Genomic DNA, 13,456 nt, shown 5'->3' with positions numbered 1-13,456 from the left:
CTTGAGCTTTTATATACGGAGGCAGGGGCACCCCCTAGAGACACAAGTTGATCCACGTGATCATATTCTTAGCCGTGTGCGGTGCCCCCTTCCACCATAGTCCTCGATAATATTGTAGCGGTGCTTAGGCGAAGCCCTGCGACGGTAGTACATCAAGATCGTCACCACGCCGTCGTGCTGACGGAACTCTTCCCCGACACTTTGCTGGATCGGAGTCCGGGGATCGTCATCGAGCTGAACGTGTGCTAGAACTCGGAGGTGCCGTAGTTTCGGTGCTTGATCGGTCGGGCCGTGGAGACGTACGATTACATCAACCAAACGCTTCCGTTGTCGATCTACAAGGGTACGTAGATCATACTCTCCCCTCTCGTTGCTATGCATCACCATCATCTTGCGTGTGCGTAGGAAATTTTTTGAAATTACTACGAAACCCTTCAAAAAGACCATCTAAAACTACTCATTCAGTTAGGGTTTTTTTTTAAGTATTCCAATGCAGCTTTAACCAATAAGATATTTGTTTCTATGTATTTGTGTAGATGCTAGATTCCTTAGGATTGTGTCCGTTTTGACATAATTCCTTAGGATTCTAAGTATTAGGTGATTCTTTGTAGAAAACTCCTAATGATTAGAGCGGTCAGTGCATCCTACTCCCTCTGTTTAAAAATGTTTGAAGTTCTAGGTTTGTCCTAAGTCAGACTTCTTTAAGTTTGACCAAATTTATAGGAAAATATAAAATTATCTACAATACCAAATTAGCTTCATTGGATTCATCATAAGATATATTTTTCATACTATGTATATTTGATGTCCGCGGACAGGGGATAGGGGCAGCCCGTCCAACTCTATGTACCCAATGCCTGACACTTTTTTCCTATATTTGGACCACTTCATCCTTCACCCATAATCATGTTGTGCAAATATTCCAATGCTACAGTAATTCAAATATAAATATTACAATCCAAACATCAATTTTCAATAGAATGGTTCAAATTTGAATTCAATTTATTTGGACACATTTTTAGTTCTCCCCTCGAAGCGCCCACAAATGCTCGATCAGATCATTTCGAAGTTGCTCAATGGCAAATCTATTGATGCATTTGGATAAAATCCTCAAGCATCGTTGGGTTATGCTTTAAAAGTTGGATAGGATCACTCATGGGCTCAAATTCTATAATGCGGCGAACTTCGTCATCATCATCCTCCACAACCATGTTGTGCATGATCACACAATCTGTCATCATCTCCCACAACGTTCCTGGATCCAATATCTTTGCAGGTCCTCGGACAACTGCAAAACAAGCTTGGGGCACTCCAAATGCCCTCTCAACATCCTTTCCATCTCCTTATTGTCTTTGCGAAAAGTTAGATCTGTTCTCACCCCTTGGATTAGAGATGGTCTTGACGAAGGTTGCACGCGAAGGATAAATACCATCACAAAGATAATAGCCCATGTTATAGTCATGACCATTGATGGTATAGTTGCACAGAGGAGCTTCTCCCATACACACAACCTTGCAAACAATGGAGACCACTGCAACACATTGATGTCATTGCGAGACCCGGGCATTCCAAATAAAGAGTGTCAAATCCAGATGTCTTCTAATGCAACTACTTCAAGAATGATGTGTACTTCTTGCAATGGCCCTGATATTGCCCTTCTAGAGCATACGGGTGATTCTTCCATTGTCCGTGCATGCAATCCAGGGATCCGAGCATACCTGACCATCTTCCTGCTTTTGACGGTCCCAAAAGTCATGCGGTGTCTTTGGTAGTTGGTTCTCTGAAGTACTCCGGTCCAAACACCTTGAATACCGCAGTAGAAAACCTGGCCATGGCTTCGAGACATGTGGTTCAGACATTTAGAGGTACTCGTCCCGCAAATCTGTGATGCCACCGGCAAGCATCCTCAACGCATATGTGCACTTTTAGTAACCAGAGAATCCATTGTTCCCAATGACATCCTTCTTCAAGATGAAGTAGTCATCATATGCACGGACATCATTGTAGAGGCAGTCGAACACAGTTCAACTCATCGGAAATCGATGACGGAAAAAGGACTCGAATAGCTCATCGGGGACCAAACAGTCGTCCACCAGCATCATATCCCCTCGTGCCCTATGCCGATTCAACACGCGATGTCCCTTGACCGATCCTTTGAAAATGGGGACATGTTCCACCGCACGTTCCACGTCTTCAATTACCGCTTGCATCATCCTCAAATCCGTCCTCATCTGACGAGGACGAATCCATGAACTCGACGTCGAAGTAAATTTGGTCATGACATTTAGCCGAACACTTGTCGGGCATGGTTTCCATCATGGACAACACTGTGCAGAGGCGGGCGTTACCTGGGCGGTGGCCAAACCAATGGGGGGGCGTAGGCAAGTCGGGGCTGGCACCCGGGCGGAGCGGCGGAGGTTTGGCGAGGCCTGGGCGGCGGAGTGGGTGTTACGGCAACGGTGGCAGATCGACTACTGGATTCAGAGCAAGGGCGTGGGGTCGGAGAGAGAAGAGCGGGGCTCTAGGCGGGTTTTTGTGTGGGCCAGGTGTGTCAAATGCCTGCGTGGTGGTTGTCCGGAGGTCCGCAAACCTCCTCCTCATGTATGCTTACGGTTTATGGGAATTCGGACGGCCAACCCGATTCACGAGCCATCGAACCCTTTGATGTATGACATCGGATGACACAAAGAATCTGAACCCTAGACGTTTGGCAGCATTTTTGATGATGAAGGGCGTTGGAGACGCCCTAAGCGTCTGCTAGAGTTGGCTGTGCATTTCCTCATGAACTCGTTAGGTGAATGTATTTTGTCGTCCACGAGATAATGATAGGCACGGTGGGTATAAAAGATTTGCTACTAGCGTGTTCAGGAAGTTGCACGGTGGTCGCTTTCCTACATATCTTGCCGGTGTCACTCACGTCTCACTCATGTCACCATCTAACTTTGACCCCTCGGGAAGATCCGTCGGGTCAGTCAGTCCACTGGGATCTGCACTGCACGGACGCTGGGACAAGAGAACGTGAATTTGCCCTTCACCACCGGTGTGCGGATCAGCGAAGCGCGGCGCGCTTGTCCGTACGCATGGGATCGAATCGGATCACAGCGAAGCGCGCCGGCGTCCCGTGCACAGTGGAAAAGGGGTGCCGTGCGCGCAGGCCGCGGAAACGTACGCACGCAAGGACAGCCGTACGTACCAGCCGCCCGCAACGCCCACCAACCTTTCGGGGGCAGGGGCTCGTCGCCACGCTACTTATAGAGGGGCAGGGCACCACTCGGCTCGCTCCTCTGTCCCGCATTCCCAACAACACCTCTCCCTCCGCTTGCTCTGCCCTCTCCATCACCGTCTCCATCTCCGGCGACCGGGGGAAGAAGAAGAAGAAGTAGCAGCCATGTCTCCGCTCGCTGAGCTTCTCAGCCTCGACCTGTCCGGCTGCACCGGCAAGATCATCGCCGAGTACATATGGTAACATCGCTCTGCTCCCTCTTCCTCAGCACTGTCCCAACCTCCCATCTCATCTTCCTTCCAAGTTAGGCAGGCCACAGATTTTTTGTCCTCCCCACAAATCCCATCTGACGTTTCTTTAGTTTAGTTTACTAGTGGGTTTCTCAAATTTGAGCCCGGTAAAAACCCTTCTCGTCTTGTTTTTACTCCTTGATGATCCGTTGCCAATATGGTGTTTTTCTTTTTTCTTTGTTAGACGTTTGGCTCTATGCATCTTAGCTATGCGTTGGCCGGGTGCCGCTCATCATGATATATACCTGCATGATACTGGTACTTTCTCTGTAAAAAAAAATATAAGAGTGTTTAGATCACTACTTTGATCCAAACGCTCTTATATTTCTCTATGAAGGGAGTACATCATAAGTTAATAAAATGGGAAAATCGGCATCGTACTTTTAGGCCTTAATACTGATCTACTTCTATTTACACCTTGCCTTGCCTAATTCAGGGTCGGCGGCACCGGGATGGACGTCAGGAGCAAAGCCAGGGTAAGCCTAACCCTCGACGACTCATAACTTTGCCGGCCGGCTCCTTTTTGTCCAGCTGTGACGGCACTGCAAATATGTTCCTAATTAACACTTCTTGTGACCCTTTTGATGCCTTGGATATTCACAATCAGACGCTGCCCGGACCCGTCGATGACCCCAGCAAGCTTCCAAAATGGAATTTTGACGGCTCCAGCACCGGCCAAGCCACGGGTGACGACAGCGAGGTCATCCTCTGGTAAGCCCTTGACTGCACCCTTCAGTTAACCCTGCCTTGGCTTGCGTGCCTTGAGGCTGAGCTGATCTGAATTTCATGTGTTGCTTCTCCCAAGCCCTCAAGCCATCTTCAGGGACCCGTTCAGGAAGGGGAACAACATCCTGGTAAGAATGATCAAGATCTTCCCTTTTTTTTTACTCATGGGTTTCGTATCGTTGTTTTGTTTATTTGTGTGAATGAATTTTGAAAATTGTTCATGAATGCTTTTTCACCTGTGGTAAATTGTTTTTAACCTCGTTTAGGTCATCTGTGACTGCTATGCGCCTAACGGAGAGCCGATTCCGAGCAACAAGCGGTACAACGCAGCGAGGATATTCGGCCACCCTGATGTCAAGGATGAAGAACCATGGTCAGTATCAGTTGCTCTGTTCTTTAGAAATTAGTCGACTGATTAATTTTTGCACATAATTTTATTTATGTGGCAATTAATCTTGTGACACCCTCTTATGTTGCCTGAAATGTAAGGTATGGGATTGAGCAGGAGTACACCCTTCTTCAGAAGGACACCAACTGGCCCATTGGCTGGCCACTAGGGGGTTACCCTGGCCCTCAGGTAACTTAACTAGACATGTTCCATACTGCAGCACTCTTATTAAGTCTTAACCAAGATCGCTCCCCTAAACATGGGAGGAAACTTGGCTGTAAATGCTATTATAGCTTAGCACTTGCTGATAACAGTTCAAAAATGTTGGACCGATAGTGACACTGACAGAGCAAAATGTGTGTGACAGGGACCTTACTACTGCGCCGTGGGTGCAGAGAAATCTTACGGGCGCGACATCGTCGACGCGCACTACAAGGCCTGCCTCTACGCCGGCATCAACATCGGCGGCATCAATGCAGAAGTCATGCCAGGACAGGTAGTTTCAGGCGCAGGAATACCTTCACTTGGATGCCCCTTATTCCTATCAAAATTGTTCATGGACTGATTTCTCTCTGAACCAACCAGTGGGAGTTCCAAGTTGGCCCTTCCGTCGGCATCTCTGCCGGCGACGAGCTCTGGGCGGCTCGCTACATCCTGGAGGTAAATAAAACTACTGCCTCATCTAGTGAAATGAATCAAATGCAACATTTTGTAATAAGAACAATTTTGTTTTGTGTAACCCAACAGAGGATCACTGAGATTGCTGGCGTCGTCGTCTCCTTCGACCCCAAACCGATCCCGGTGAGCATTTCTTCTTCTTTCCTCTTCTTCTTCTCCTCCTCTCCTGTTCATTTCTTCTTCTTCTTCTTCTTCTTCTTCTTCTTCTTCTTCTTCTTCTTCTTCTTCTTCTTCTTCTTCTTCTTGTGCCAAAATTTCAGCTTGATCTGCCGTTTCACTGGCCAGCAGCGATATGTAACTGTGTATATGTGTGTGACTGTAGGGAGAGTGGAATGGTGCTGGTGCCCACACAAACTACAGGTAAGATACAGAGAGGAAGCCAAGGGATGCATCTCCGTCTGCTCTAGTCTTGTGTCATGGGTTATGACATGATCCTCCCGATGTCTGAATGCAGCACCAAGTCGATGAGGAGCGAGGGCGGGTACGAGGTGATCAAGAAGGCGATCCAGAAGCTGGAGGCGCGGCACATGGACCACATCGCCGCCTACGGCGAGGGCAACGAACGCCGGCTCACCGGCCGCCACGAGACCGCCGACATCAACACCTTCGTCTGGGTAAGCACGAAAGCCCCACGGGGAGTCCAGACTTCAGACAGAGTCACCACCATTGCTGCTCTTCTCTTACTGCTTTCCGGCTGCATTGTTTGTTTGTTTTTGCAGGGCGTGGCGAACCGCGGCGCGTCGGTGCGGGTGGGCCGCGACACCGAGAAGGAAGGCAAGGGGTACTTCGAGGACCGGAGGCCGGGGTCCAACATGGATCCCTACGTCGTCACCTCCATGATCGCCGACCCCCCCATCCTCTGGAACGCCGGCCTCTCCAATGGCAGGTAGATGTCATCTTTGATGGGCTCTGTCTTCTGTGTGAGTGCCCGTGGTTGTGTGTGTGTGTGTGTGCGCGTGTGAACTGCATTGCAGTGATGAGACCGGCAGGTTTTGAATAATAATGATAAAACAATAACATCCGATGTGATGTGGTGTATGCTTGTCGTAGCTGGATGTATGTAACTCGTCCTGAACTTGTGTGTGGTTTGCAAATATCTCGTGCTGAGCGTCCACTTGTTTGTTGTCTGCATCAATCGTTGCCATAGGGTAATCAACAACAAAGAAACAGACCATTGTAGACACAAAAGCTCAAAAAACATTTCAATGTCACATCGGGAAGGAAAAATTGTAGACAGAGAGAAAATCTCAAGGGCTCCTAAATTCCCGTGGAGTAGCAAATTCCGTTGTTCCTCGGGGAATTTCAGAGAGAAGTAAGATGGTGATTCCGTTGTTCCAAACGGTGCCTAAGGAATATTTCCTATACAAATGATATCCGTCAGAAATTCCTATGTTTTTCCAGTTTTCCTTTGGATGTTCAAGAAAAGATTGGTACGCGAATCCTCGACGAAAAAGAAACACGTCAATATATTGCATGAAGAAGCACACTCTTGATTACAATCACTGCGACAAGATTACTGCCATACACTGTACGTCTGTACCAGCAGCAGAGTATGCAGTATAGGCAACGAAACAAGGACGGTCTGGCACATACATTTATTCAGGTGCAAGGGAGATGTAAAAAAAAAGCTATCGAACAGGAGGCCAGAACTGAACTTCATACGCGGCCTCGGCGCATATCTAGGTCAAAATTTATGTGATCACCGTGGGGGCAGATCGGCCGGTGTACTCCTGGATCTTCGAAAGCTTCAGGGCCACGTCAACCTGGATAAAAGAATAGAATCAGAACTGCATCCTCGCCAAAATGTTTCAGTGATTGTTACAGGCATGAGAGGGTATACAGTACAGGGGAGTTGGATCTTACCAGTGGAGAAAGAGCATCGCTCGACTCCCTCCCGGTTTTGGAAGAATCCTTCTCATACTGCTCAATGTAAATACGGATAGTAGCACCAACTGAACCAGTTCCAGAAAGGCGGAACACCTACAATAGCAAGATTTAGTGTTAGTTCACCTTCACCAGCATTTGTTGCCCCCAAAAGGATCAACTCTGCCAATGTTAAGCATCGACTGGTTACATTGCAAATTTGCAAGGTCAAATTTGAGTATGAAGACTTAGGCTTTATGCTACTTGTGTTGGTTTGGTTAAAGAAACGTGACGGGAAATGTTTGAAGTGTACGGTTCACCAATAAATAACAGCATGAGATTCCGTACCAGTCGGGAACCATCTCCAAAGAGATACCGGATACCCTGATGCTTGGAGACAGAACCATCAACAGGGTCCTTGTACTCAAACTCATCAGCCGAAACCACATCTGCAACAGTAGGCTGGATCTCCTTGATCGACCTGAGGAAAAGATACAACTTAGATGTAGTTTCCAATGCATACACTTTCTCAGTGACATGAAATAAAAAGCTCCAAATACTTCAGTGCTTATGATAGTACACTCTAATTTCACAGCAAATCGGAGAGGCTTAAATATGTGCATGAAGTCCATTTGGGTGACAAGAGAGATCTTCATATAGGTGCATTAAGTGCGACAGTAACATACGTACTTGTTAACGTCAGACAGGGACGACTGCATCTTTACTAGGTTAGCCATAAGTTCCTTGGCAGCTTCTGCATCAACATTCTTCGATAACAAATGGTTTTGTTAGCATGTTATCAAATGTGCAGTATATACACAAGTGTCAGTTGAATGAAGTACCTCATAGTCATATCGTGTATAATAATGGCGACCATAAGTAGCCCAGTGCTGAAGAACAATGTCTTCAACCGTAACAAGCTTATCTCCTCCAAGGTTGTCCTTGTTCTTGTAAGCTAGAATAGATAGCCAAGCTAGAACAGCCCAAATACCATCCTTTTCACGGATGTGGTCAGAACCTAGAATAAGTAGAGGATATCAGCAACCCCATGACCATATCGTGTCCAGTTAACGCTATGAATATCAACACGTCTTTCAGCTTCATGTTGATCCTTCATGGAAATCCAAATAATAATAGTTCATTTTTTTCAGAACATCATGTCACCTGTCCTGTTCCTTTTTACAAAAGGAAAAACAAATTTGCTGAATATCCCAAGAGAGGTGCTACATGCCAGAATGCATGGCATTTTACCATAAGGCAAGACCAATTTGTTCAATTAATTCACATGCATGTTATTGTGATCAAGATAGTCCCCAAGCATTACCCGTGCCAAAGCTTTCTTCACCACAAACTGAGCACATTCCAGCATCCATCAGGTTTCCAAAAAATTTCCACCCAGTAGGCACCTGAAAAACATGGTCTTCGTCATATATCTGTCCTATATTTGAAGTATAGCGATTGATGATCATAACACACTACCTCAAAGAACTTGAGATTTAGATTCTTTGCAACTACATCAAGTGCAGCTGATGTTGGCATGCTCCTGCAAATTCACCAATGGATCAGGAAAAAGTGAAGCACTGAAGCACAACAAAATATTAAAACATGGGTAGGATGGCGATTGTAATCTTGGGCATATAGTACATGATTCAACAACATGGATGCAAATCATAAGATGGTACTCCCTCCGTAAAGAAATATAAGAGCATTTAGATTACTAAAGTAGTGATCTAAATGCTCTTATATTTGTTTACAGAGGGAGTAGTATTTAACTTAACTAAATACCCCAGTACAAATAAATTTCAAACTGTACCAGTCAGACAAACATAGCTAACAGTTTAAGTGAGTACTGAGTAGTAAGCCAGCTCTTCAGTCAAGTCTAATTAAAATTTTACTTTTCATCTCTATTTCCCTAGCTAGTTATTTCTTCAATCTTATGTATCCAGTGTTTTCCTCAAATGGTGTCAAGTCTAGCTAAACGGTGTCAAGTCTAGGAAAGCAACATAGCTCCAGAACTGCCCATTGTAGATTCTGGACTACCCATGGGCAAATAATATCTGTTAACTGATGGTACGACGAGTTACCATCAGAAATGGAGAGCTACCACAGTATCCTGCCTAGTCCCTGAATGCTTATTTGGATGGACAACTCTATAGGAGAACATGTGTGCTTACTGCAGACATCAGTGCTATTTGCAACTTAAAGCCTTGATTTGACTTGGTGTAAGTAGTAACCAGAAAGAAAAGAGCATATGGTAGAACCTCAATTTGCAGGAGATCATTTTACCTGGCAACTCCCTTCAGGCCAGAAGCGAAGTAAGGAATTGATTGAACAGCATTGGCTGCGATAATGGCAACCGAATCTGATGGTGTCACGAAGAATCTAGAATAGGACAGAAGAATTATTATGAACACCTTCAAGTGCTTTTGTAGATTTCCTAAATGTAGTCAAAACATTACCGTTTACCCAGAACCATGTTACGGTCAGCATCTCCATCAGCTGCCGCACCAAATTCAGGGGGGTCAGCGTTTGAGGTTTTCCCAAGACCCATCCGCTCAACCAGTTCTTTTGCATAGGTGAGGTTAGGGTCAGGATGACCACCTCCAAAGTCTTCCTGTAAGAACACAAATGACAAATTAACACCAACCCAAACTCCATGTTCAACTTGTGATGATGGAAGAAAGTGTTACCTTTGGAACACAGTTCAACAGTGAGCTTTCACTGGCGCCGAGCTCATCCACAAACATGCGCTTTGCATAAGCTCCAGCAACACCGTGAAGGCCATCAAAACTAAAATTGCAAACCGAGGGTTCAGATATGCTATTTGCTGTTAATAGGAGGATGATAACAAAATTTAGGCTAAAGATAAGTACCAGAACGAGAACTTTGGAGATGCCAGAAGCTTTTTAATAGACTCAAAGTCAAAGATTGTCCTGGAATTGAATGCACACTGTTAATGAAATCACTAATCATCATGTTTTTATTCTTGTGTTATGAGATTATAGTGTTTCCCCTTCATAAATGCAAAAAAAAAATCACTTTCAGTCAAAGAAACCAGCAAATGATACTTGAAACATAATATTTGATGTATTGAAACAGAAGCTACATACTTCATTAGCTTGATGTAATCTGTAGCAGAGTCAAAGACATCGACATCAAAAGGTCCTTCAGGTCCAGTGAAGGAAGTGACACCTGTCACAGAAATATCGACCTACAATGTGGGAACACAGAAGAGTAAATGGGGATTCCACTACCTTGGGATCAAAAGGAACAGAAAGAGAACAAAAATACAAGCAGGCACCAAATCATACATTTGGAAGGTCCTCCGCAATGAGGTATTCAGTAATTGTCTTTGTATTAGAGAAGATCTTATCGGTAACAGACTCAGGGGCGGGTCCACCATTCCCCATGTTGTATTTGATTCCAAAGTCCTGGAAAATCCAATAAAAGGTGTTGATTTACAAAGAACACCAACGGCCTTGATTTGCCAGAGATGGTAACAGTGAACATCCTAACTTCCAAAGCATGTTACCTCGGTTGGACCACCTGGGTTGTGGCTGGCTGTTAAAATGAAGGCACCAGTAGCCTTTGCGCCCTGTTATTCATTGTGTCAATAGATCAATATACAGATACTTTGTTGCAACAGAAAAAGAGGCAAACAATAAAATAATTATATCATATTTGTTCATCTAAACATCATTTAGTGATAATGCCTCATCTGCCATCTGCCACCATTACCTGACAGCTGGCATCAATAGGATTAGTTGGTAACTCGTGAACAGTTTAATACAATGTGCGGGTTAAGAGGTTTGAACTCAGACATCCTTGCTAGTGGGCATTGTATCGTGTCACAACCAAACTACATACTATATGTCATGTTTATACATACATGATCCACTTATGTAAAACTACTTCCATGGTTCAGCTACAACAATGGTTTATATGGGATATGCTGCAATGCATACACACTTGCCAAATTGGAAGAAACAAGACTTACATCTGCAGAAATTCTTTCACGGATGATAGCAGATACAGCTGGAGTTGACAAGAGACTGTCTTGTCCAACCCAGACACGTCTTACTCCATTAGCAGCAGCCATTTTTGCAATGATCTATAACAAGGAAAATAATATCAACTTGTAATAGTCATTCAATGAAAATGAAGATGTCTTAATAATAATAGAAGTCACACATATAAAGGAGTTACATAGAACAGGTGATTTGCTATTTAAGTTCTTAACAGCCAGTAGGCTAAATTTTGGCCAGCATATTTTTAAGAACAAGAACGGCACAACTACAATACGCACGTGGAAATCTGAAGCAGCTACCATAAAACTATACATATTCTACAAAATGGGGTTAACAAAAGGTGCACGAGGCATACGGGTCTGAAATAGTGAATACTCCCTCCATTCCAAAACAATTGAAGTTCTAGGATTTTCCTAAGTCAAACGTTATAGAAAAATCCGCAAGGATCTAGGATATCAAATATAGATGATATGAAAATACATTTCATTATGAATCTAACTAAGTAAATTTGATTTTGTAGATGCAGATATATTTTTGTATAGACTTGGTCAAACTTAATGAAGTTTGACTTAGGACAATCCTAGAACTTCAATTATTTTGAGAAGGAGAGGATGGTTTATCACAAAGCACCTGAACAGCATCCTTTGAGAAATAGCGCCCATCGCCGGAGACAACAATGGTGGCACCTACAAGGAAAGAAATGATAGCAGTTATGAGGAAGGACTCTAGAGACAAGACAAGAAACACTGGTAACATCATTTACAAGGTAAATGACAAAGAAATATGTGCAAAAAATGCTCAATCATAATTAATTAAACCCTTTTGATATTTTGAAAGTTCTATAGATCTGGTTATTTTTCGTTATCTGACAGTTAAAGTTGATACCAGGAAATGGAAGTGACTTCAATTATATTTATTGGTACTTTCGTGCCTAGCAAAAAAGGATTATTTTCTAACAAGCAGCATAAGCAACTAACCTTTTACTTGGTCAGCTGGAAGGGCATTAAATGTTGCTTGAACGAAATTCGCGAGGTAATGAGGCTGCTGGAATACTGTAACCTGATAACAGTAACAGCCAATTATGAATAAGCAAATACAACAAATGAATTGTGCTGGGCCGCTGACAACATCGAAAGTACTTCAACAGAGAAATAACAGAACTAACAAGAGAACAGCTATGCCATAAGCAATCAGTGATCATCATTCATGAACATTCAATCATTTTATTTATGTATCATAAAATTAAACTATCAACCCTTTTATCTTCCATTAAGGTTATCTGGCTAGGAACAGATTGTTATGTCAGATAAACTAAAACCAATATATTTTATAGAAGGCAAATCATAGACACTAAAACCAATATATTTTATAGAAGGCAAATCATAGACACCAGCGAATACAGATGCCATAGATTTGGCTGCCTGAACACTAGCAATCATTTATTGCTCTATAACCCATTAAATAACAAACATTTTACTGTTTGCTTGCTTATTTATGAAGAGTGAAAACAATGAAAAAAACCTCTCCCGTAATCAAAATTGCACCCAAACATGAATTGGATCACATCTGACATGTCACCAGAGACAAACGAAACCAGAACAGCATTTGAGCAACAGGTCAGTGCTGTACAGCTGTAGCACTGTACCGCACTACACATTCAGAGTGTTAAAATCTTCTGCTTCGTCATGTTTACAAGCCACGTGAATGCACTCCTTATTTAAATATATGATGAGGTCCCCGCAGAAGAAGAAAAAAAAATGCGAGGCAGAGTCCAAAAACGATCAGACCAAGCATGGCACCGCTACATGCCAGATCCCAAACGCAATAGGACATTGCAGTATGGCTGTCAGCCATGGTAGCAGATCATCGCCATGCGTGGCGCCATTGGCAAGCAGTTTGCAGGCAATTTAACCGCACTCAGCGAGATCCAGTGATCATTAACGAAACTGATGATCTGCGCGAGTGCACATCTCCCGGATCAGACCCCCACAATTCGAATCGCACTAGCCCTCCTGCTTCGACCCAACGTTGCCAACGGAACAGGGGATCCCACCGAAACGCGCCGAACCAAAGCAATTCGACCGCCCGAGCACATGGGCGCAGATCACGGTAAAACCATTGGAGATCAGCCCGATTCCCCGGAGCTGGGGGCCGAAATCCCTCCCGCGCACGTGCATGGGGCGAGATCACGGGGCCCGACACCCGGGGTTAAAAAAATTACAGAGAGGAGCGGCCATCGCGGATCGGGGCACAAAAGCCT

General features: G+C 44.3%; 2 protein-coding genes across 2 annotated transcripts; one reads left to right on the top strand and one right to left on the bottom strand.

The window, feature by feature from the left end:
* The first annotated feature begins 3,214 nt into the window (after nt 1-3,214).
* Nucleotides 3,215-6,419, top strand: LOC125531228 (glutamine synthetase cytosolic isozyme 1-3-like). Its single transcript, XM_048695634.1, has 12 exons — nt 3,215-3,462; nt 3,950-3,989; nt 4,121-4,224; nt 4,319-4,367; nt 4,506-4,612; nt 4,729-4,816; nt 4,995-5,123; nt 5,213-5,287; nt 5,375-5,428; nt 5,628-5,665; nt 5,760-5,919; nt 6,025-6,419. The coding sequence occupies exons 1-12, from the start codon at nt 3,389-3,391 to the stop codon at nt 6,193-6,195; spliced, it is 1,089 nt and encodes a 362-aa protein (XP_048551591.1). The 5' UTR covers nt 3,215-3,388; the 3' UTR covers nt 6,196-6,419.
* Nucleotides 6,420-6,753: 334 nt separating this feature from the next.
* LOC125531227 (phosphoglucomutase, cytoplasmic) lies at nt 6,754-12,255 on the bottom strand (the record flags this gene model as incomplete). The annotated part of the gene is given in 17 exon segments (XM_048695633.1): nt 6,754-7,068; nt 7,169-7,285; nt 7,517-7,649; nt 7,859-7,935; nt 8,011-8,186; nt 8,493-8,574; nt 8,648-8,711; nt 9,455-9,550; nt 9,628-9,782; nt 9,859-9,958; nt 10,042-10,101; nt 10,279-10,379; nt 10,480-10,599; nt 10,701-10,763; nt 11,166-11,279; nt 11,827-11,882; nt 12,174-12,255. Coding segments are annotated over 17 exon segments (1,668 nt in total), but the record flags the coding sequence as incomplete, so codon positions are not given.
* Between the last annotated feature and the right edge of the window lie 1,201 nt (nt 12,256-13,456).

The sequence above is a fragment of the Triticum urartu genome, unplaced genomic scaffold, assembly GCF_003073215.2.
Source record: "Triticum urartu cultivar G1812 unplaced genomic scaffold, Tu2.1 TuUngrouped_contig_6892, whole genome shotgun sequence".
NCBI lineage: Eukaryota > Viridiplantae > Streptophyta > Magnoliopsida > Poales > Poaceae > Triticum > Triticum urartu.
Note: the sequence above shows the minus strand (reverse complement) of the source record. Positions and strands in the feature narration are given on the sequence as shown.

What these genes read in the sequence shown, in the direction of transcription:
- LOC125531228 (XM_048695634.1), top strand. Translation starts at nt 3,389, where the DNA reads ATGTCTCCGCTCGCTGAGCTTCTCAGCCTCGACCTGTCCGGCTGCACC. An exon ending in GGAAGGGGAACAACATCCTG is followed by an intron (nt 4,368 to 4,505) that starts GTAAGAATGATC and finishes AACCTCGTTTAG; the next exon opens with GTCATCTGTGACTGCTATGC. An exon ending in GGGGTTACCCTGGCCCTCAG is followed by an intron (nt 4,817 to 4,994) that starts GTAACTTAACTA and finishes TGTGTGTGACAG; the next exon opens with GGACCTTACTACTGCGCCGT.